This window comes from Cnephaeus nilssonii (assembly GCF_951640355.1).
Source record: "Cnephaeus nilssonii genome assembly, chromosome: 22".
NCBI lineage: Eukaryota > Metazoa > Chordata > Mammalia > Chiroptera > Vespertilionidae > Cnephaeus > Cnephaeus nilssonii.
Genome location: NC_137093.1, coordinates 11650862 through 11675722, shown reverse-complemented (window position 1 = coordinate 11675722; position 24861 = coordinate 11650862). Strand labels below are relative to the sequence as shown.

Here is a 24861-nt window from a genome sequence, read left to right as displayed (position 1 = left end):
TCTGTTTCTGTTGTTCCGAGGCACCAGCGTGTGGTGCTTGTTACGACACCCCTTGGAGAGGACGACGGAAAGGGGTGGGGAGCAGTGGGAACATCCAGGCCCTCAGTGAGCCTTGGAACTGACTGCACAACACACCACAGGTCTGCCCTCTGAGGGCCCAGAGGGCCCAGCATAGGAACCTGGCTGCTCATGGAGAACTTTCACCCCCTTCCAGGGGGGCATGTGAGCTGGCATTACTGATGGTGCAGCCTTTGCCCTCCAGGGAAACGGGCCAGGCCCAAGGCAGCGGGCAGGCACGGGTCCAGGGCCTAAATGAGCCTTTGTTTTGGACATTCAAGTGGCCAGACCAGCAAGTGGACTCCCAGCCAAGCGTCTGCTAGGAAATAAACCCTTAACACCTGGGCCAAATGTGAGACAATAATGTGCTTGGCCGCCTCCCCTGGGGCAGAAACCCCCGGGGCAGTGTGGCTTCAGCCCCTGGCCTTGTCCTCAATGCACTGCTGGGTGTCACGTGCTGGACAGAGCCCTCCATGTGCAGTGTTAACACGCGAGAACCCTGTGAGGTAGGCACTGGTGTCACCCTCCTCGTACAGACGGGGAGACGGAGGCCCCCAGAGGGAACCTGCCTGTGGTAACAGCCAGTTAGTCTCAACGCCACGAGCAAACCAAGGTTCTCTGTGACCTATTCCCTCTCTCTTTCTTTTTGTTCCCTTCCTCCCTCTCTTTCTTTTTGCAATTGAGATGTAATTCACATACCATAAAATTCACCCTTTTAAAGCATACATTTGGTGGGGTGTTTTTTTTTTGTATTCACAACGTTGTGCATCCATCACTACTACCTAATTCCAGAACATTCTCATCACTCCCAAAGAAACCCATACCCATCTGCAGTCCCTTCCCATTACCTGCCCCCCCCCGCCCCCCCGGGATCCACTAATCTAGCGTCAGTCTCTATGGATTGACCTGTTCTCAACATTTCACACAGATGGAATCATACACTATGTGACCTTTTGTGACCAGCTTCTTTCACTTAACATACAAATGGAGGTTTACGGTTTTCTTATGGAAAATAACACCATCATTAATAAATAACAACACAAGAATAAACTCTGTGTTTCACATACTCACAACTGTAAACCCACTTTTGCCTCACCCTGTAGTGTTTCCCAGATTCATCTGTGCTATAACCTGTGTCAAAACTTCATTTCCTTTTACGGCCAAATAATATTCCATTGTGCGAACATGGCCAAACTGGGCTTTTTCTTGACTGCACTCTAAGGCCTCTGCAGCAGCCCTTTAGTAGATATTATTGGAGGGATTACGGAGAATAGGACTGCTATTTCTCATGAGAAATGGCCCTTCTCTATCGACACCTCATCACACAAACACTGTGGATGCAGGAGGGACCCTGGATCCCTCTCTCCCGGTCCCCTCTCACCCCAGCATGTCCCCCACCGCCACGCTGCGTTACCTGTAGTGAAGGACAAATTGACAGGCCACAGCCCCCAGGAGCAGGATGATGGTCAGGTAGAGCTTGAACTTCTCATACTCGTCCTTGTAGGCAAATCTATGGCAACAGACATGCCCGGGAAAGGTCACGTGACTATTACGACATTTATGGTAGTGTAACTACATCCCATTGAGGGCAGGACCCTTGCCCCATTGGATCCTTGACATACTGCCAACCACATCCCATTAGGACCTTCTGATCCCGCTAAAGGAGAGACTGGACCTTAAATGAATGGTGACGTCAGTTAGGGAGCGAGACAAGGTCCCCTCCCCCAAAACGCCTCGGCTCCACCTCCCTAGAAACTTGATAGATTGTGGCTGGACACAATGGTCTGCTTCCCAGGAGAAAAGTGTCTGACGAGACGTGAAATGGAGCAGAGCCATTTCTCACGGGAAACTGGCAGTCCTGTCCACCCAGCATATGGAACCCATGAAGGAAGCCTTTCCCAGGGGGTTAGTCAGAGAGGCCAAGAGCCAGAGCACCACCTACTAACGCTGGTTCCTTTGTGCAAAAATCCAGCCTGGTCCCATCGCTCCTGAACTGAAAGCTCAACGCCTGGGTTCTGTAAGGCCAGGCGGGCGTCGGGGACACTTACTTGGCCTGGTTGCTGAGGAGGGTCACGCTTACGTTGCCGAGGACCAGATTCAAGTAGAGCCTGGAAGGAAAGACCTGTGAAGTCGCCATGTCCCTAAAAGCCCTGGGTGCAGCCCCAACCAAAAATATTCAAACGTACTGGGCACGCATTGAAAAGCCAACACAGGACATACGATGCTAAACTCAGCAGCACAGTGGGCCTCACTTCGAGTGCGAATAATGATTAACTAGAGAACGGGAGGACTGTGACACATGACAGTCATGACTGACCCATTTTTCTCCCCATATTTCCCAGCTTCCCTTGCAACTAATGTGAGCATGTGACTAAGCTCCAGCCAATGAGGTGAAGGTATATGTACAATATCTACGTCAATTTAAAGCAGGCTCTTTTTAAAATTAAGGCATAACCTTCAAAAGTACATAAGTCTTGCTCTTGGCTGAGTAGCTCCATTGGTTAGAGCAGTGGTCAGCAAACCGCGGCTCGCAAGCCACATGCGGCTCTTTGGCCCCTTGAGTGTGGCTCGGCGTTAGAACCACTTCTTCAAAATAGACTCGCCCAGGCCGAAAACCGACTTCTGCGCATGGGCCACGAAGTTTCAATCGCACCACGTGGTATTTTGTGGAAGAGCCACACTCAAGGGGCCAAAGAGCCGCATGTGGCTCGCGAGCCGCGGTTTGCCGACCACTGGGTTAGAGCATTGACCAGACACACCACGGCTGCAGGTTCAAAACCCATCAGGGCACATTTTTTTATAAGAATCAACCAATGAATGTATAAATAAGTGGAACAGCAAATTGGTGCTTCTTTCTCCCTCTCCCTTCCTCTCTCTCTCTAAAACTCAATTTTAAAAAAAGTGCACAAGTCTTAAGTATACAACATGATGGATTTTTACATATTTATGCATCCCTGCAACCAACACCCAGATCAAAGAATAAAACACTTCCAGCCCCAGCAGGCTCCCTCCCAGCCCCACCCAGTCAGTACCCGACCCACAGTGTTCATGGAGAAACGTGTGAGGAAGCCTCCTTCTCTTTCCTGCCCTCACGTCTGCCTTTCCCCCGCCACCTCAAGCCCCAATGGGAAGGTGAGAATCATGCAGACCAGGTGTCCTAGCCCTGGGTGTCTGCCCCAGCAGCGGGTGGGGAGTGGGGTGTGTAAGTTCCCAGCTCCTACCCATTCTTCTTGGGCAGGTAGGCCTCCATGTCAAAGAAGATGTTCTGCCGCTCCTTGATGGTGACATCTATCTGCTGAACCAGCGCCGCCTCCTCCACACTGGCACGGCGCTTATACCTGTGGTCAGAAGTGTGGGCATGGGAGAAGCAGGGGGCATTACCAGCCTGGAGGAAGAACCTGGAAGCTCTGGCCACTGCCCTCCCACTCTTCCCTCTCAATGTTTCTCGCAACCTCAATCTCCACCTGTATTCCCTGGGTTTGATGCAGGCTCCCTGCTAAGCCCTGTGACCTTGGGAATGTCTTTTAACCTCTGCCTTAGTTTCCTTATCTAAAAAATTAGGAATAATATCAAGCCTACCTCTGGAAATACCACTGCGACAAGTAAATGAGTACGTGCAATTTAAAGTATTTAGCACAGTGAAAATCTACGAGCAATATTATTCCTCTCACTATTCTTTTTTTCCAAATGACTTTGATTTAATCATGGGGAGTAAACTAAATGGAAAGTTTACAATAGAGAAGAATTATATGTCAATGTCTTTTTCAAACTAAGCTGGGACACAAAGGGACTGGAGCTCTGCTCACTATTCTATAGGAATAAGCTGAAGATTACTAAGAGGGAGACAGGATGGCACTTTAAAAGAATAACCAGCAAAGCCCGCGTGGCTCAGTGGTTGAGCTTCGACCTATGAATCAGGAGGTCACAGTTCGATTCCCGGTCAAGGCACATGCCCAGTTTCAGGCTCAACCCCCAGTGGGGCACGTGCAGGAGGCAACCGATTACTGATTCTCTCTCATCATTGATGTTTCTAACTCTCTCTCCTTTTCCCTTCCTCTCTGAAATCAATAAAAATATTTTTAAAATAAATAAATAAAAAATAATAAAAGTAAAAGTATAAGCAGTCAAGGGGCTGGGTAGAGGTGGGCAAAGGGTGGGGCGGGGAATGGGGACATCTGTAGGAGTGTCAACAATAAAAACAAAGTAAAAAAAGAAAACAGCATAAAGAGTAAAGTAATCAAGGTCTAATTGTTAGTCTTTCAAGACTAGAAAAACAAGTCACAGACACTCTTGGAGCAGGGGTTGTCTTCAGTGTAAGAACCTAACTCAGGGGCCAACCTTCTACCCAGTGGTTCTCAATGGCGATGTCTGGGAACTTTTTGGTCGTCAAGACAGAGTGGAGGGTGTTACTGGCATCTGTGGGCAGAGGCCAGCAATGCTGCTAAACTAAACATTCTACAATGCACAGGACAGCCCCGACAGCCAAGAATTATCATTGGTGCCAAGGCTGAAAAACCCTCGACAGATATAAAAGACTTAAGTCCTGCCATCGGTAAGGTGTGTTTTTCCAAGAGTGGCGATGTCACTGCATTAAACCATTTACACTTTACCCCACGACTAATGGGCCTCCGTTTCCCAAATGGTCAGCTAAGGTTAGGGCTACAATCACTAACCTTCCCAAAAATTGTCCACGAGGGAAGGGGAAAAGTGACCCGGAGCCACACACTCTGGAACAGAAGCCCATGTAAGTGACCTGGGACAAGCCACTCAGAGCCTCAGAGGTCTGCCTGACCGAGGGACCACAGCATCCACTGGACCTGTTCGCCTACGGGGGATGAGAGCACTTCCGAAACCAGAGAGACACAAGGACTGGAACTGAACATGTAATCCTGGCCTCAGCTCAAGTTTATCTCCACCAGGGATGCCAGACCTCTTACCCCCTACATCAGACAGCCTGGTGGAGGGAGCCCCCACGTGCCTGAGAAGGGTAGTTAATGTTTACCTGCCCAGCAGGACTTCTTATAACAGTTTTCTTCTGGGGAACTACCTGTCATCCTCTTCCCCCCCCTCCATGTGGTTTAAGTAGGGCTGTCCCATTCCCAAGGTCCATAAACTGAACATATGACCTAGTCTTGCCTAACTAGTCTTGGTGATTTGATTGGTTCAAAGATGGGCACGTGACCAATTCCAGCCAATGAGAACTGCTCCCAGAACTTGTGCTGAAAGACAATTCTCCTTAGGCTGGGGTGCCCAAGCCAAGTAGGAAGAAAGGATGCAGGATATAAGCCTGGCACTGCTGGTTGGCCATCTCAGTGACCAGGAGAGGATGGCTAGCCATAGAGTGAAGCCAATCTAGGGAAATGCAGAATTTAGAGAGAAAAAACAGATTCCTAAAAACAACCTTTGACCCCTGGATCCTAAAACCACTTCTGTTTTTTTTCCATTAAAATTTCCATTCTAGGCCTGGCTGGCATGGCTCAGGGATTGAGCGTCAACCTATGAACCAGAAGGTCACAGTTCAATTCCTGGTCAGGGCACATGACCCAGTTGTAGGCTTGATCCCCAGTGTGAGGCATACAAGGAGAAAGCCTATCAATGATCATCTCTCATCATTGATGTGTCTATCTCCCTCTCCCTCTCCCTTCTTTCCTGAAATCAATAAAAATATATATTTTTTAAAATTTTTTCCATTCTCTACTCAAGCCAGTGTTGAGCTGGGTTTCTGACCCTGAGAACCAGGGGAGCTTTGAATCACAGCCCCGCCTACCTCTGGAGTGTGCGCTTCAGGTCCTTCAGTCGCGTCCTATGCTTGCTGATGGAGCTGCTACATAAAGTCTGGAGCGCAGTCAGTTCCTCCAACTTCTGCCTGTAGATCCTGTGAGTTTCCTGAGGGGTGGAGCAGCCCGGGCAGGGCGCAGAAGAGAACACCAACAGGTCATTTTTCATAGTTTGTGTCAGGGGACATGATTGCAGAGCTTACAATTTGACAGCGAGGACGATACAAGTACAACTATCAAATTTGTGGCTTAGAAAACTGGGCAGCCCTTGTGTAATAAGGAATTACTGTTTTCTTTCTCGCCCGGGTCCCTTCCTTCCTAATGGTAACAGCAACTAGGTCTGACTTTGAAGGGCCACTTCTTGTCAATTCTTAGTCCAGATGGTTCCAGTAGAGCGGACCGTCCTCATTCCAAGAGTAGTCATGTGATCCAGGCCTGACCAATCAGTATCTTCCAACCCCTTGGCAACTGATTGGTTCAGAACATGGACACAAGGCTTAAATGGGCCAATGAGAGTCAGCCCTGGGACCCTGCCGGGAGTACTGGTGTAGAGATGCCCTCTTTCTCCTGGGTTTGCTAATCTGATAGCAGGTACGCACGGGGTTGCTGAGTGGGGAGAGCCTGCCTAAGAATAAAGCCAAACAGGAAGACAGACCTGAGACACGGTGAGAGACAGAATTCTCATAGCCTCATTTCAGCCCTGGGATCTAACCACGTCTAAGTGTGACGCTATTCAATGCTCTTGGTTATATGAATTCATAAATTCCTTTTCAGTGAGGCCGGTATGAGTTGGGTTTCTGATCCTGGCCATGAAGAGAGTTCTTCCCACATCATCTAAGGAAAGGTCCTACCCCTTCCCTTACAGCCAACCCTGCCTACCCCAGGCACAGTCACCCCAATGCACTCAATACCTCATTCCTGGAAATAACCCGTCAGGGCCACAAGGCCACAAGAAATACAAGAGACTTTGCCCCAAAGCTGGGAGAGAGGAACACAGTAACTTCTCGGCATTGCTGCCACGACGCACCTCCCCCAGGTAATGCCAGATGCCGGGAACAAGCCCTTGCCTCTAATCTGATCACCTAAGACAAACAGTAACAATCTGGAGAAGCCACTGTGAGGGGCGGGAACTGTAACATTAAATACAATAATCCAATGGACACATCTAAAGTGGCTGGAGGAGAAGTGTATTTATTAGCGGGAGAGAAAAAGGAGATGGTCCAACCGTGAGGCCAGAGCCTAATTCTCATCCATGCCTGCCAAGAAGGTCCCTAAATATGCAGGGTAAGCCAGAAGATAAGGGAGAAGTGAAGAAAGTGAGGTGAGTAGATAGCAATTAGGGGCAACGTAAGCACTCTGTGAGCAAGTCTCCTTTGGCTCCCAGACGAGAGGGCTCAGTCCCTCGGATTCAAACAGTATCGTAAATTGCTCCTTGCTGGCCCCGCAGAGAGGAAAAGCCTATCTCTACTTAACTTTTTATTTTTAAATAACTTCAAACTTGCAGAAGAATTCTAAGAAGAGTAGAAAGAACTCCCCTCTACCCTTCACCCAGATCCACCAACTGTTAGCATTACACCATATTTCCATATTTGCTTTACGCACCACCACCACCCTCACCGTGTGTGTTTGTGTGTGTGTGTGTGTGTGTGTGTGTGTTCTTTTTCAATATCAGGCATCAGGAATTTATAGCCCACAGACCAAATCCATATTTTTGTACAGGCAGTAAGCTAAAATGGTTTTTCCTTGGCTGAAACAAATCAGAAGAATATTTTGTGACGTGAAAGTATATGAAATTTGAAATTTCAGTAGCCAGAATGGAGCCCAGTCACACCCGTTCATTTGCATATTGTCTGTGGCCTCTCTGGAAACTACAACAGCAGAGTGAGTAGTTATGACAGAGACCATATGGCCTGCAGAGCCTAGAGTCCTCACTACTTGGCTTTTGGGCCAAAAAAGTTTGCCTCCTCCTTTTCTTTTCTTTTTTTAAAATATATTTTATTGATTTTTTTACAGAGAGGAAGGGAGAGGGATAGTTAGAAACACCGATGAGAGAGAAACATCGATCGGCTGCCTCCTGCACACACCCCACCGGGGATGTACCCGCAACCAAGGTACATGCCCTTGACTGGAATCGAACCTGGGACCCCTCAGTCCGAAGTCCGACGCTCCATCCACTGAACCAAACCGGTCAGGGCAATGCCTCCTCCTTTTCTAACCCATTTGGGAGTTAGCTACAGATAGACAACACGCTTCTTTACTCCGCAATCCTTCACTGTGCATTTCCTAAGAATGACGACATTCTCTTACATCCTCAGTACAGTGATCAAATACAGACAATGCAACCTTGATACCACACAATACCATGACCTCACATCTTGCTAGCTGTCCACTGATGGCAATTTCCCCCCAGATCCTGGCCTGACTCAGTCTCCTGCCTTGTACTACAGGTTGCATCCTTAGCCTCCTTTAGTCTAGCACAGCTCCTCAACCTTTGTCTTTCGTGACAGCCACGTTTTTTAAGGAGCTGAGTCTAGTTTTGGGGAATGTCACCTCCACCTGGGTTGGTCTGTTGTCTCTTCATGATTGGATCTGGGTTATGCTGTTGGAGCAAGAATGTCACTCAAGTGACACTATGTCCTCAGTGTCTCCCATCCGGAGGGACACAGTGTCCGTGAGGTTAATGTTAACTGCTTAGAGGAGGCGGTGCCACCTGCCTTCCCCATTGTACAGCGACCAGCTTTCTAGCTGAAGTTAATAATAAGCCATCTGGAGAGAGACAGGCTGGATTTTAATCACTTTTGAATTCTTCAGTCCCAAAACAGCCATCCACTTACAACCAACATCTACTGTGGTCTAGTCAGGGGGTCTCCATGGGGAGGCCAGGGGCAGAGACCGCCTGACTATAGTCCTCAAGAAGGTGGGGCCACTGGACTGAGTGTCCGGCCAACACCAGCTGTGGTTCCTGGAAGATAAAAGCCATGTGACCTCCTTGGCACTCTTTGGGGTTGGGTGCCACCACGGGGAGATAAGACCAAGACTACAACATCAGCAGCCAGATGCTTACCAGGCCCTCTTCAGCTTGAATTAATATTTAATTTCAAAGTAAAATGTGAAGACATTATCCTTATAAAACATTAAAACACAACAGTTATGGCTGGAGTCAGCTTTGAACACATCGCTGTCCTTCTCCCCCATCCCCAGGAGTAACCACAGTTGCCAGTTTCTTCTAGACCTTTTCCTATGTATTCCTCCAGACTGTTCTATGTATCTATATATTTCTATATTTTATGTAGACCTATTTCTATATATACACATAAATATGTAGACATATATATATATGAAAAAAGCACTTGCGAAAACTAATTGTCCCTAATATTTATTCTCCTTTGCTGCGTTTTAGCAACAGGACCCCACAGACTTATAGCTAGGCATGTGGCCTATAGACTACATTCCTCAGCCTCTCTTGCAGCTAGAGGGAGCAGTATGACTAAGAGTTAGCCAGTGGGATGTAAGCAGAAGTGATGTGTAGTAGTTCTGAATTACATTTTTATAAGGGACTGCTTGGCCTGCACTCTCCCTGTCCCTGGCTGGCATATGGCAACTACGGGTCCTGTTACATTGAAACCAGAGATGAAAGCTACATGATACAAATAGCAAAGCCCACTGTGCCTTCCCTCGCCAAACCAACAAGGATCCCACGTGACTCCATATGACGGAGCTTCCAACCTGTAATGGTTTAAAAATATGATCGTCCATCCTTTAGCAATCCTCACATAGAGAGGTGGGGGTCTCTGTTCTCTCCCCTTAAATATACGTAGGCTTGTGGCTGGCTTGACCACAGAGAGAGAGAGAGAGAGAGAGAGAGAGAGAGAGAGAGAGAGAGAGAGAATGGCAAAAGTGACACTATATAGCCCTGTCTGGTTTTGGCTCAGTGGATAGAGCGTCGGCTTGTGGATTGAGGGGTCCCAGGTTCGATTCCGGTGAAAGGGCACATGCCCGGGTTGTGGGCTTGACCTCTGGTGGGGGGCCTGCGGGATGCAGCTGATTGGTGATTCTCTGTCATCATTGATGTTTCTATCTCCTCCCTTCTCTAAAATCAATAAAAATATATTTTTTAAAAAAAGTGACACTATATAATTTGAGAACATGTCGTAGAAAGACATATGCTTCTGTCTTACTGAAACACTCACTCTTAGAGCAAAAAGTTCAACTACCCTGAGGCTACCATGCTGTATGGAAACCCTAATCACATGGAGCAGTCACAGGCAGACACTCTGATAAATAGTCCTCACTGGAATGACAAACCTGCTTGTCATTCCAGCTCAGGCACACAGAGGTAAAGAAACCTCCAGATGACTCCAGCCCCAGCCATGTGAGTAACTGCTAGCTATTCAAGTCTTCCCAGCCACGGCCTCTTGGCATCAGAACACAGTCAAGTTATCCAGACTATGCCCTAACTAAATTCCTGACTCACAGATCCATGAGCAAAAAAGCAATGATTGCTGTTTTCTGCAGTGACAGATAACTGGAATACCATTCACCCTGGACCACACCTCCCTCTGGACTGTTCTGTGGGAAAGAAAGAAGATACCTCATTTCAGCCTTTTTATGTGGGGATCTCTCTGTTATAACAGCATAGCTTATACTCTAACACACATACTTTTGATTTTTAAAAAATATATATATAACAGTATCAGAACATACACGATTCCACAACTTTCTTTTCTTACTCAATAATATGCCTTGAAAATCTACCCAGGTAAGAATACATTTACTTCATTTTTCTTTAGTGCTGTGCAGTTTTTCATGCTGTAGACACACTGCGGTTTATTTAAGCCATTGCCCTACTGCTGGATATTTAGGTTGTTTCCAGTCTCTGACTATAACCAACAATGCACCGTTGGTTAATACCCTTGCACTGCCTCCCTGGGCACACAGGCTAGTATCTCTCTGGGGAAGATTCTTTCTGGGGAAAAGAAACGGAATTGCTGAGTCAGAGGGTACGGGCTTGTTTTTAGTTTTAATAGATCTTGGCAAACTGCCCGCAGAGTGGCTGTACCAATTTACAGTCCCACCCACAGCATATGACAGTTGTCCGCATCTCACCAACTCTCAATGCTATCAACATTTACTTTTTAAACAAATTAAATATGTTTTTATTGATTTTAGGGAGACAGCAAGGGAGGGGGAGAGAGAGAAATAAAACACTGATGAGAGAGAGAAACATCCATCAGCTTCCTCCTGCAGGCCCCATACTGGGGATTGAGGCTGAAACCTGGGCATGTGCCGTGACGGGGAATCGAACCGATGACCTCTGGGTGCACTGGACATGACTCAACCAAATAAGCCACATCGGCCAGGGCACAACAGCTGTCTCTTGATGCACTGTCCATGGGTGCTTCTGGGACGTGGGGGCAATACAATTGCTGCCTTCCCTTGGAGTCCTTAGCTACCCTCGCACATGATGGTACCTCCAACGAGCCCTTCATTGGACCTGTGCTTTGAGATTCTTTTTCCAGGGGCAGATGAACCACACTGAGGCAATCCAATCCTGGCCTGTGGCCTCAAATGGCACTAGTTGACAGATGGAGAACTTCTGTTGTGTTTGCCAACTGGGCAGCTAGGCCCCCGTCTGGTTAATGTCCCCATAGTTTCTTTGGAGACCCATCCCCGAGTTTGGAAACTCAGTCCATGAGATCTGCCTAGGTTTGGGGTTGACCCTGCCCCCGGGCTCCAGAGAATATAACTCAGGCTTCGCATGTCAGATCATCAGCCTCCCAATCCAGCTGGTTGATTCAGGGAGGGCCATTTAGAACCAATGAGACTCAGTCGTAGGGCTTTTATCAGAACTGCTGAAAAAAAGAGACTAATTTTTGTACTAGTTTTGAAGGCAGTAGGATGTAAGCCCAAAGTTAATGGGGTTGTCCTGCTGAGAATGAACCCGAGAGAGAGGAAAACAGGACAGAAAGGTAGGTAGATGAAGGCTGAGTCCTGATGATTTTTCTTGAGCCCCTGAATCAGACTCTGTCTACCTGAAGGCAGTTCACCTTTGACTTTCAATTATATAAGTAAACATCTTCTGATTTGTTCTGTTTGGCTTTGCCAATTGGTTTGAGTGTCTTCATTTCAGAGGCAAGTGTGACAATCTAGATTAAGATGACAAAGAACCCAGCTTTCCTTCCGGGCAAGGTTAATCACACAAGGTAAGAGGAGAAGCCACAAATCTTGGGCTCATTATTACCGAGCTCTTGCCCAGGACACTGTCATCTTCAAGATGCCAAAAGCAAGGACTTGGAGCCTGGTTGAATGAATCCTTCATTAAGCCAGTAACTAGTCACCCAAAAAAATGCAGACCATTGAACAACCATATTGGGTAGTTTTCTACCAAACTAAGAACCTAAACTACTATTTTTTTTTAACAACTTTATTGAGGTGTAATTTATATACCATAAAATTCACTCATTTTAAGTGCACAATTCAGTGATTGTTATACATTTAACAAGTTGTACAACCATTACCACATCCAGTTTTTATTTTTCATTGATTTCAGAGAGGAAGGGAGAGAGATAAAAACATCAATGATGAGAGAGAATCATTGATTGGCTACCTCCTGCATGCCCAAAACCTGGGCATGTGCCCTGACCGGGAATCAAACCGTGACCTCCTGGTTCTTAGATCGATGCTCAGCTGCTGAGCCATGCCCGCCAGACACCACATCCAGTTTTAGAACATCTCATCACCCAATAAGATCCTAGGATCTATCAGCACTCACTCCCCACTCTCCCCTCCCACCAGTTCCTAGCAACCTCTAACTTGCCTTCTATCCCTATAGATCTGTGTTTCCTGGATATTTCATATAAATAGAATCCTACAACATGTGGGTTTTGTGTCTGGCTTCTTTTAGTTAGCATAACTTTTTGAGATCTATTTACATTGTAGCATGTGCTACTCAGCAATACAGATTTGGTATAGATTTACCACATTTTGTTTACCTATTCACCAGTTGTTGGACATTAGGTTATTTCCACTTTTTTGCCTCTGATGAATAATGTCACCGTGAGTATTACGTACAAGTGTTTGTGTTGACATATACTTTCATTTCTCTTGGGTAGATACCTAGGAATGGAATTGCTGGGTCACATGGTAAATGTATGTTTCACATTTAAAGAATACGCCAAACCGCCAAACCACTACTTATTTCTAAATTTGGCAGTAGTGGATTGGAACATGGGAGACACTCACCAAAAACCAGGAGTCAGTTCTCTGCACGCGGCGCAGGGAACTCCAGCTTTTTAAATGTGATTGACTCTCACATCAAGTCACTACCCCCAAAATAGCTCAGAGTGCTGGGGCACCAGAGCGGACAGGCAGCTGTGGAAGAAAGGACCTGTGCTGCAGCACAAAGTAAGTCCCAACCCCCCGCACCACCACCACCACCACCACACCACCACCAAGTGTCTAGCTCAAGACCAATCCAAGGAAAGAAACATGCTTGCTAGAATATGTACTGACAAAACCTGGGGGGAGAAAAGAGGTAAGTATAAGGCAAACGCTGCCAGTAAGAATCGAATGCTAAGACACTCATTTCTCCGAGAGAGAAAATACAACCACAGCACACGACTCAATTCTGCCGTAAATGATGTTTGCATGGTCATAATCACCTCAGATGGCTGACACGGAGCCTGGAGAGATGTTTTCCTTTACAAGCCTTTTGGTCCTGATTGATTACTTTCCAGTTTCCTGCTCATTTTATGAAATAGTTCAGGCATATAAAAAAGGACAGAAGAATCATAGACTAGAAAATAAACACATTAACACTCATATTCTCACCCTCATTGTAAGAAATAATAGTGCACATAAGGTTGAAAGCCCTTGTGTATTCTGTGTGTGTGTGTGTGTGTGTGTGTGTGTGTGTGTGTGTGCATGCGTGTATTCTTTCTAGGTGGAATTCCCATCTCCTTTCCCCAAAGAGGTCAAACCCTATGCTGGTTATTTCCGCCCCCCACGCCCACCCCAGATCAACTTAGTCTTTCTCTGTGCTGCTGCTGACCCTTTTGGACTCTATTTCCTAGGCTCCCTTACTCTGCCTCCTACTGAGGTTTGGCCCATGGCGGGGGCGGGGGGGGGGGGGGTCAGGACAGAAGACTGGAAGGCTGGAGGAGAAAGAGGTGGGGGTGTAGTTCCTCCTGTCTCCTCCCTGCTTGGCTGCAGCCTTCAACTACCTCTGCTCCAGCACTGTGGCTCCCCTTCCCCAGCAACAAGCTTTGACCACCTTCTGGTGACTGACCCCATCCTCTGTCCCTTTAGGCCTCACACTTAAACTGCCACACCTCAGTAATACCCCCTTCCTTAAACTCTTCGCTGAGATCCTTTGGGGAGAGATGTTTCTTGCCAGAGCCCTGCCTGAATCTCCACTACACTGAATCTGGCCCATCTCACTCGCTTGCAAGTGTTTGTATTTGTACTATAAAGGTATGTATCAGGGCCCTGGCCAGGTAGCTCAGGAAGCTACAGCGTCATCCAGATACACCAAGGTTGCAGGTTCAATCTCGTCAGGAAGCAACCAATGAATGCATAAATAAGTGGGAAACCAATTGATGTATGTCTCTGTCTCTCTTTGTCTCTCTCAAAACCAATTTTAAAAAAAGATATGTATCACCCTAGCCGGTTTAGCTCAGGGGATAAAGCGTCGGCCTGCGGACTGAAGGGTCCCAGGTTCCATTCTGGTCAGGAGCACATGCCTGGGTTGCAGGCTCCATCCCCAGTGGGGGGCATACAGGAGGCAGCCAAGCAATGATTCTCTCTCATCATTGATATGTCTGTCTCCCTCTCCCTTCCTCTGAAATCAATACAAATAGATTTTTTTAAAAAACTTAAAAAAGATATGTATCAGTAATACATAGTGATGTTCTGAATGTTCTACTTTATTATACATGTCATAGTGTATATATCTCTCTGCGACTTTTCATTTCAGTGTTGCTTTTCTATTTAAAAGATGTATCCATATTGATACTTGTAGCTCTAAGTTTCTTCATTCTGCTCTTCACACCCCACTCCATGGCTCAGTGGAATTATCCATTTTTTAGTTGTTATAAACAAGTGATGTGAAAATTCTTGGACATACTTCCTATTTGAATTGTTAACTATGTGGATATGTATTACTTATAAAAACGTATAATGGATTAAAAAAAAAAAAGACAGAGAAGCACTAACATTAGCGCTGTGAGCTGAGATGTCCATAGTGTCTTTCCTGCACATCTGATTACCCTCCTTTCATACCATGCGCTGAAGACACAAACAAGCGAGTTTCTGCTGGAGGACTCGAGATCCGCCACCTCTCCTGTCCTCTGAGGCCCCGCGCTCGGCTCCAGTGGGAAGAAGAGGTTAATGATTCCAGGCCCCAGCACGGCTGTGAGAGACCAGGAGATGCCTTCTTAACACAAGGCATTTGGGCTGAGTTGTAAGTCTGGGATCCAGAAATGAGTCGACATTTAAAGCAAGAATTGCCAGCAATGGAATCTCGTGGCATTTTCAGATCGGGCTCTGGCCCAGGAGCATCAGGAGCTGATGGACAACCTAGTAAATTTCAACAGAGCCATGGTCACCACCAAAATGTGGTGCCTGCGAGCTGTGTCCTTCTCTGGTGGTAAGTTTTCCAAGATATCAATGTCAAATAAAGATTCTGGATGCTGAGTATACCTAAGACTCATCACCATGGAAACACTACCAAGGTTGGCAAGTTGAATTCACCTCAACTGTATCAACTTTACATGGGGAAAGATGCTGAGTCATGTGCAAGGATCGATTAGTAATGTCTGTTACGTGAGCAGTAACTGAAGGTGTCAGCATGCGTATCAGGCACTTGGAAGGCAGGATAACGTAAGAACTAAATGATTACATTAGGTAGTCAGAATGACTTCACACCAGGAGTCTGCCTCTTGTTAGCTGAGTTTTCTCGTAATCTCTTTTACCTCAGTTTACTCAGTGGTGAAAGGGCTAGAACAGTGGTCGGCCAACTGCGGCTCGCGAGTCACATGCGGCTCTTTGGCCCCTTGAGTGTGGCTCTTTCACAAAATACCACGTGCGGGCGCACATGTACAGTGCAATTGAAACTTTGTGGCCCATGCACAGAAGTCGGTTTTCGGCTCTCAAAAGAAACTTCCATCGTTGTACTGTTGATATTTGGCTCTGTTGACTAATGAGTTTGCCGACCACTGGGCAAGAAGATGAGGTCTAGGTAACAGGCTACGTACTGGTTTTTAAAAATCAGCTTTACTGAGTTATAATTTATATATCAATTTGCCAGTTTTCAGATGTACAATTCAATGAATTTTGGCAAATATATACAATTGTGTAACCACCACCACCATCAGCACATAAAACTAAGGTTCTGTTCAGGCTGGTGTTCTCAGTGGTTAGAGCACTGGCCCGCAAACCAAAGGCTCTCGGGTTCAATTCTTGGTCAAGGGCATGTACCTGGGTGGTAGGTTCAATCTCCAGCCCTAGTCGGGGCATATGCACAAGGCAACCAATCGTGTGTCTCTCTCACATCAATGTGTCTCTTTCTCTCTCCCCTGGCCCCCTTCTTTACACTCTCTCTAAAAAATCAATGGAAAATTATCCTCGAGTAAGGATTAAAAAACAAACAAAACAAAGGTTCCTAAACTTTTCTGGTTTACCACACCCTTAGTATCTAAGTAAACTTTCCACTGAGTCCTCGGGCCAAATAACTAAAAAGTATTTATGTCCTAACAACTTAGTAGCCTTTTTTTTTTTGGGGGGGGGGGGGGGAGAACACTCTGAAATTGACAAAAGTATTTGTTTTCATTCTGAAAACAAACAAACAAAATAAAACAAAATGATTTACTAATGGGAATGTGTGTGCCTGTTGGCTCCCCACAAATGCTCAAACCTTGGTATCAAATTAGACGTGGCTGCCATCACTGCCTGTTCCATGTTGCTTTTCATATAGCACTTTATTTTAGTCGGAGAGCACAGAAAATCCAACTTTACAAAGACAGGACACCATCAGAAAGAATGTAGCGTGACCTAATGTAGAATTGTGAACTGCCCCAAGCTAGCAGTGTAAGTGGCGTGGGGCAGATGTCACTTGTTTCCCTTGCAAATGCAATCACACCATAGAACCCCTGTGACTTTGCTGCAGCTTCATGGGGAAGCCTTGACACGGTTTGGGAATGACAAATATAGGCTGTTCCTATTAGCCCCCAAAGATGCCTGTCTAGCAACCCTTGTTTGCTTGTTTTTACTACCAGCATTTTTATTTTCCTTCATGAAACCACCCCTTCCCTATTCTTATTTCGTGTGGTTTAAAGTAGCACTGATTTGCAGTTTGAGCTCCAGGGGTAGACATGTAACCAAGGCACGGCCAATCAATGCCCCAGTGACTGGTAAGGGATAATCACATGACTCAAGTCCAGCCAATGAGAATCAGCCCTGGGACTCCTAACTGGAATTACTGGGGAAAAGATGCACTGTTGTTGTTTTTTTTCAGATTTGCTAAGTAGATGGTAGATGTCAGCCTGGAGCCGCCCGTGGTCATCTTTACCACAAAAAGGGAGATGCAAATGGCCTCCTAAGAATAAAGATGACTAAGAGGAGACAGAGAGACACACTCACAGAGCCATCATTGGAGCCCCAGGATCCAGCCTTGCCTGAAGCCGTTTGTCCCTGGACTTCCCAATACATGACCAATAAACCCCTTTTTGGGCTTAAACCAGCAGAATTGGGTTTCTGTCATTTGCAACTAAGAGTCCTGACTAAATGCTATTGTTTTAAAGAACCACGCAAATGAAATGAGACCTCACAAGTTCAAGTTTTCTTCTAGAGCTAAGCATCTCAAGAAGGGTTCAGAGTCCATATGTTAGGAACCCAGAAAATATCTGACCTACAGAACACGGACTCTGGCGTTCAACAACTTGGGTTTGAATCCTGGCTCCAGCACTTACAAGCCAGGAAACTTTGTATAACTTATTGTCCTCTGTAAATTGGTGATAATGGGATCTATTTCTTAGGGATTTAATGAAATAATACTATCTTCCTGCTTACAGCCTGCCCCACCCTGATGTCTATTCCATACACAGCAGCTAGAGGGATGCCCATTTCATTGGTAGTAAGAGCCAAAGTCGTTTTTAAAAATATTTTTATTGATTTCAGAGAGGAAGGGAGAGGGAGAGAGAGAAAAAAACATCAATGATGAGAGATAATCATTGATCAGCTGCCTCCTGCACACCCCCCCACACACACACACCAGGGATTGAGCCAGCAACCCAGGCATGTGCCCTTGACTGGAATCGAACCCGGACCCTTCAGTCTGCAGGCTGACGCTCTATCCACTGAGCCAAACTGGCTAGGGCAAAAGCCAAAATCTTTACAATGGTCTACCTACTATGAGGTCAAGTTTAGGGAAAGAGCCCTGGCTGGTTTTGCTCAGTGGATAGAGTGTCAGCCTGCAGACTGAAGGGTCCAGGGTTCGATTCCGGTCAAGGGCACATGCCTGGGTTGTGGGCTCAATCCCCAGTGGGGGCGTGCAGGAGGCACCTGATCAATGATTCTCATCATTGATGTTTGTTTCTCTCTCTCTCTCTCTCTCTCCCTCTTCCTTCCTCTCTGAAAAAAAAAAAAAAAGTTTAGGGAAATACCGCTTCTAGCTATCTCCTTCCTTGTTGGGAGGGGTAAGGTCAGGTTTCCAGTGATGTAAGGCAAGGCAGGAAAGGCTCTTTAAACCACCTGCCACCGTGTCTGTAAGTGACCTTCTGTGGTCACACCACCGGCCACAGGGCCACGCTCAATTTACCAGCAAGGCTGAAATCCCAAACAGCTAAAAACAAAATAACCATAGCGACCTGACCTTGCCCCAGAGTCCAGTGAGGCCCCACAATCAAAAGAAATCAGATCTTTTCCTCTGGAAATTCCCAGAGATTATGACTTTTGGGGGGGAGGGAGAAATTCAAAAGACCTTTCAAATCCTCTAGGGCCTGAGTTAGGTTTCCTCTTTCCTCCCTTCAAGTGTAAAAGGGAAGGAAAGGGAAAACCCAGTGATATTCTACATTGCCCCAAGAAAGGAGATCAGAGAGATGCAAGCATGAAATCCATGAACCCCAGATTCTGAGGTAGATTAGGAAAATTAAGATAGACCGAGATTTTCTGGTGGGAAAAAAAGAAAGAAAGAAAAAAACTTTCTAGTTCCCCTCTGTCCACCTGCCTACCTGCTGTAACCCTCTTGTTCCCCAATAAATGCCTCATCTGAAAGTCTGTCCAATACATACACGATGACAAGGTACACCCTACTTATTACACATGTATTTCCAGAGGCTTTCATCTCAGGAGTTCAGAGCTCTCCCATTTAACACGACAGAGAGGGGCCTCCCAACACAAGGGCATACATGTGACGTGAACATTTAGAGAACTAAGCTCTAGCTCCAGCTTTGTCACTAAAAAGCTGTGTGACCCCGGTTACATTAGTATGCCCAAGCTGCAGTCTCCCCATCTATGAACTGAAGACACAGTGTTTTCCACCTTCAGCCCCTGGGGGACTCCGTGGCCTTCCATCCATCACTGACCTCTGATCCAGAAGCTGCCACCCAAGCCTGTGGCCAGCAGGGGTGAAAGCAGCCACACAACCTGTCACCCAAATGCCTCAGTGTGCATCTGGGCTGGGGCAAGGGTTATGCCCTCATGTCAGGTAGGGAATTGATGCTCCCTCTTCCCCAAGTCCACTCCGTGGCCGGCTGCTGAAGAACGAAGCAGGGACGTCACAGTTTCCACCAGGTGAGCCCTTCTACAACCCTTGCCAGGCACCCAGGGATGAAATCCAGCATTAATGCCCAATGCCTCCCTGTCCCTCACACACCTGAGCCCCAGAGACACCAAATAAGAACACAACAAATCAAACTGTCTCCTTTGCAACCTCTGCCTGCCAAGACTTGCTGTCTAATTGCTGTTAATTGCATTAATCGCATAGCTCTGAAGTGTGAAGACTCCTCCTTCTCCTAGGCTAAGGCAGGACAAGGGGAAGGAATGATGAACAACAAAAGCTCCACACAGCAAACCTCTTCTCCCACTCCGGACCCTAACACCCCCTCCGTGGTTCCAAGGCTGGACATGACATGAGAGCCCAGTAGGACAAAGCATTAAGAAGTGGCTGAGTTGCCCTAACCGGTTTGGCCCAGTGGATAGAGCATCGACCTGCGGACTGAAAGGTCCCAGGTTCGATTCCGGTCAAGGGCATGTACCTTGGTTGCGGGCACATCCCCAGTGGGGAGTGTGCAGGAGGCAGCTGAATCGATGTTTCTCTCTCATCGATGTTTCTAACTCTCTATCCCTCTTCCTCTCTGTAAAAAATCAATAAAATATATTTAATAATAATAAAAAAGTGGCTGAGTTTCCTCAATGGCAGTGGACCCACAAGGGTCCCCAGGGAGTTGGGTGGGACCCAAGCTCCAGACCTGAAGGAGAGGGCACTAACCCACACACGCTGGACAAGCGAAGAAAGGGATACCACTGGTTCTGGGTACCTTACCCTCTGCTCATGCCTAAAACTGTCCCGTCTCTCCAGCACCCCTCTCTCTCTTCATCCGGACCTGCTGCCTCAGGTCTAGGAGGACTCATTACAATACCCTTGGCAATCACTTCTCCCCTCCTCTGGACACTGTAAGAGGCCAGCCAACTGCAGACAAAAGCTACATGCTCAGGGGAAATGTCACTGCTCAGGCTGAGGACAAGGAGGAGGGCGCAGAGATGTGTGATAGGACCTCGGGCAAGCAGAGCCTAACTCGGAGAAAACAAACACAATAGGGTAGCTGCAGAGGGCGCAGCCCCGTCCCCAAAAATGGTCCAGGAGTCCCCTTGGCCAACCCCAAGGTTTCTCGGGGCGTCTCCAGTCACCAGGGTAGGGGGCTGAGGCCTCAGAGACTCAGGAACAAATCCCCCTGCCCGGACCTCAAGGCCACAAAGCTGTTCTCTCAAGGGGCCTCCCTTGCCTCCGCCCCCACCCCAGCCCTCCTCAGGCTCTGGGCCAGAAGGGTGAGGCACCCTCCTGAGGGAGGCAACCCAGCTGTCAGAACTGACAGATGCCGTCCACCACGCCGAAGTCAGCCTGCAGCAGCGCCCCGAAGGCGGAGAACAGAGAACCCTAGTCCCGAAGCAGAGCCGATGAGTTCAAGGTGAACGTCTCCCAAGCACATCTTCCCAACAGAGCTGCAGCGGAGGGCTGCTCCCCAGGGCAGAGGGGCAGTTGAGCGGCCCAAAGCCGAAGGGTGGGGTTAGGGGAGACCCCTGAGGAGGTGGGGGCTGGGCTGTTCTCGCTGAGTCCCAGCATACACCTGTCCCCGCAGGCCTCCCCCACAGGGACACGCCTGGAACTTCCCCTCAGAGGCCACAGACCAACTTTCTGCAGCGACGGAGGTGCTCAGAGCAAAGAGCCGGTGCGAGGGAGGGGGAACGGAGGCTTTGCCCGGGCGCCCCAAGTGGGAGAAGAACTGAAGTGCTGGGAGATGGGAGGGGGCTGGTCCGTGCGGACCACCAGCCTCCAGGGCCGGGCCAGGGCCACCCCTGGGCCCTGATGGTGCCCACCACCCGGGCTGGGGGAGCAGGAAGGGGAAGGTACTGCACGCCAGGTAGCCGAGTGGAGGGGCCAGGTGGCCCGGCCTTACCTGCAGTTCCTGAAATTCTCCCTCCAGCTCGTGCCACTCGCGCTCGCAACGCTCCAGCTGGCCGGACATGGTGCAGTGGCGCGAGGCGGCGGCGGCGGCGGCTCCCGCAGCGTGGCGCGGCGGGCCACCAGCACCCCACGGCCGTGCGCTCGCCGGCCGCCTTCAGAGGCACCAGCTGTTCCTGCGCAGCCGGAGCCACGCGCGCACCTGACGTCACAGCACCCGCCCCGGCGCCCGCCCCACCCCCTCGCCGGGAGGCAGGCCCCGCGCATGCGCAAGCCCCTCCCCCTGGCTCCGCCTCCGCGGGCCGCGCGCTGGTCCGGGGTCGTTGAGAGCTTGGCGGGTGCTAGCCTGGTCTGCCTCTGGCCCCTGGGGAACGGGTTTGCGCCTCCAGGATCTCTCTTCTAGTTGGAGCTGGGGGACTTGTTCGCAGGCTGCATTTGCAGAACTTTTTTATTTAGATTAACTAGGTTGTGTTTATTTGGGGTGCCTGGGGGTCGAGAGGGAGAGAGGCGATTTAGGGGACGTGAAAGCTCGCCATCTCTTAGCATTACCTGGTCTGAGCCAAAGCCAACAGCCTGGAATGCTAGAACTGACACTGCCTATCCATCAAGGTCGCCGAGCAGGGCGGGGAAGCACAGAGAAGGCCCTGTCATCTCACATTGTCATCGTGTACTGCAACTAATAACATCCTAGATTCCTGCCCTCTGACTCTGGGTGACTATCTTGACAGCTGTTTCTGTCGCTCAAATAACACCAGCGCCTCAAAGCTAACTGAATCCAAATCCCCCTCCCCCTCAAGATCTGTCCCTGCCTAGCTTTCCAGTCGCACCTCTTATCTCATCCCCATCTCCAGCCACTGTTTTTTCTCTTCCTGCTCTTGCATTACTGGATGCCAAGAGCCAATCTCTAAAAAGAGCACCTTCCCAAGGAGAAGTGAAAATTCCAGGGCCTTAGGCTCTGGCCCGGTAGCTCAGTTGGTTAGAGCATCATCCAGGTACACAAAGCATGTGGGTTCATCCTGGGTCAGGACACATACAAGAATCAAATAATGAATGCATAAGCAAGTGGAACAACAACAAAGAAAATTCCAGGTGCATTTCCTTCATCTGCTTCCCATAGATGCCCTTGCTCACAATAGTCCCAAAGACTGTAACAAGCAATTTGTGCAAAGACGTTTATAGCAGCACTTTCCAATCAGCCACACACTGAAAATATCCCAAGTGCCCACAACAGGGAGATGGTTAAGAAGCTACATCCTGTCCATTTCATGTAATACTATATGGTTGTTTAAATGATCACTATGGGAACTAAATGCATGCCTGTAAACAGGTATATGAAATCATGGTAAGTAAAAAAGCAGAACCCCAAATAATCAGTATGTATACTAATTAAAGTTATACGATCATTGGTGTACCCTGAAAAAGATTGGGCGAACTTAGTGTAACAGAAAAATCAATCAGGTCAATTGATGGGATTTTTATTTCCTGAAATGTTGTGCAGGTGTTTGAAAGAAATTTTAAACCCGTTTTGCTGTTCATGGGTGCAGAATGTAATGGAAACAGCAAGCATTATCTATTCAATTTCATTTGCTTAATGTTTACTCTTCAGGTATCAAGATGTTCTTTCTGTCCTTATTCAGCTATTTGCTTTACTGGACCTATCTGGGGCTAGATGGGGCTGTGTGATTTATTTGGCCCAGTCAGACAGACCTGAGCTCAAATCTCACTTCTACCACCTGCTGAGCACAGGATCCTGAGAACCTAATTCATCTTCTCTGTAAACTGGGAGTCACTCTGCAGGGGGGGTTGTTGTGAGGATTAAATGCAATGAATGCTGTAAAGTGTCTGGCAAAATGTAAGCACCAGAAAGCACTGACTTTATATGTTTGGAAATATAATTTATTTAGGGATATTTTTAGATTTACAAAAAAAAAAAAAAAAACCTGCCTAGATAGTATAGAAAGTACCCAGCTACTCTTCACTCAGTTTCCCCTAATGTTGACAGTGTCCATAATTTCTTCAAGAGAAGAAATTAACATAGGTGTATTCCTAGCAACTAAGCTCCAGACTTTATTCAGCTTTTACTCTGCTCTTCATCAAACTTCCACTTATTTCTATGAGCATGAACTCATATTTTTCTATTTTACTCAGTGAGTTATAATCCATTATTACAGTTATTCATTTTGATGCTCAAGCGGTCATAGACTTAGTCACTGAGATCCACTTCAAGCTGGCTTCTGTGTCCTTTTGATAGGTCCCCATTATTTTTAAAAAATATATTTTTATTGATTTCAGAGAGGAAGGGAGAGGGAGAGAGAGATATAAACATCAATGATGAGAGAGAATCATTGCTTGGCTGCCTCCTGCATACCCCACACTGGGGATCAAGCCCGCAACCCAGTCATGTGCCCTAACAGGGAATCTAACCATGACCTCCTGGTTCAGAGGTCCATGCTCAACCACTGAGCCATGCCAGCCAGACCCCCATCATTTTTTGAAGAGCATTTCCTCACATTTTTTGAAGAGCATTTCACACCAAGCACATCTTACACCTTCCCTGCTCCAACTCTAGAATCAGCCATTTGTCATTCTTGGTTCCTTTTAGCAAAGCCTGGTATTTAGAAACCAAGTTCTGGGTACTAGATGTGTGTTTTCACCACCATGGGTGTCATCATCATCATCACTCCTGGCTCTCTTAGGGGACAGATCTAGAGACTATGCTTATGGATATATGTACATATATATTTGTGTACATTTGCACCTTTATTTATATCTATAAATTCTTAAAACCATGATATCACACCAATATGCAATTCCAATCCACAGATTTCATTCTAGTTTTTCCTCCCTTTCCCATATTCACAGCTCACTTCTTCAACAGTGAGAAACCTGGCTCTCATTATGCTTAATATATTTACTCATCCGATCAGTCCTCCCCATATATAACCAATCTCCCACTGCCACCACCATCCTCTTCCCAGTCCTGATGCCCACCTTGCCCCAAATAAATGATATGAAAGGGATGATGGGCATCCCTTTCTTGCCTTGGTGTCCAGATTAAAATGGCTTTTTAAGTAATTAAAATTTCCCCAACCTCCAATGGCCATAATCAATAAGACATAAGTGGAAGTGCTTGGTAAAGATTTAGAATCGAATACTTCCTAATCCAGCTCCAAAGTCATCTAACAATATTTGAGAAATGTATTTATTACTAGACACCTTTGTTGTCCTCATTTCTTGTAGACACAGAAAAGCTCTATATCCTGGGTTCTGGCATCCTATTATTTTGAAGGCTCTCTGTCAAACAACAGGGAGAAAACACCAATGTCTATGTTTTTCTTTTTGTTCCATGTA

The 24861-nt window shown here is 47.3% G+C and overlaps 1 protein-coding gene across 1 annotated transcript in view; it reads right to left on the bottom strand.

The window, feature by feature from the left end:
• Positions 1-21701, bottom strand: part of TMEM120B (transmembrane protein 120B) — a 36525-nt gene extending 14824 nt beyond the window's left edge. The window contains exons 1-5 of the mRNA XM_079762267.1: positions 21506-21701; positions 5825-5943; positions 3279-3395; positions 2106-2165; positions 1472-1567 (exon numbers count right to left, since the gene is read on the bottom strand). Of these exons, the coding sequence (XP_079618393.1) occupies positions 1472-1567; positions 2106-2165; positions 3279-3395; positions 5825-5943; positions 21506-21574 (461 nt within the window). The 5' untranslated portion in view covers positions 21575-21701. The remainder of the gene's footprint in view (positions 1-1471; positions 1568-2105; positions 2166-3278; positions 3396-5824; positions 5944-21505) is intronic.
• Between the last annotated feature and the right edge of the window lie 3160 nt (positions 21702-24861).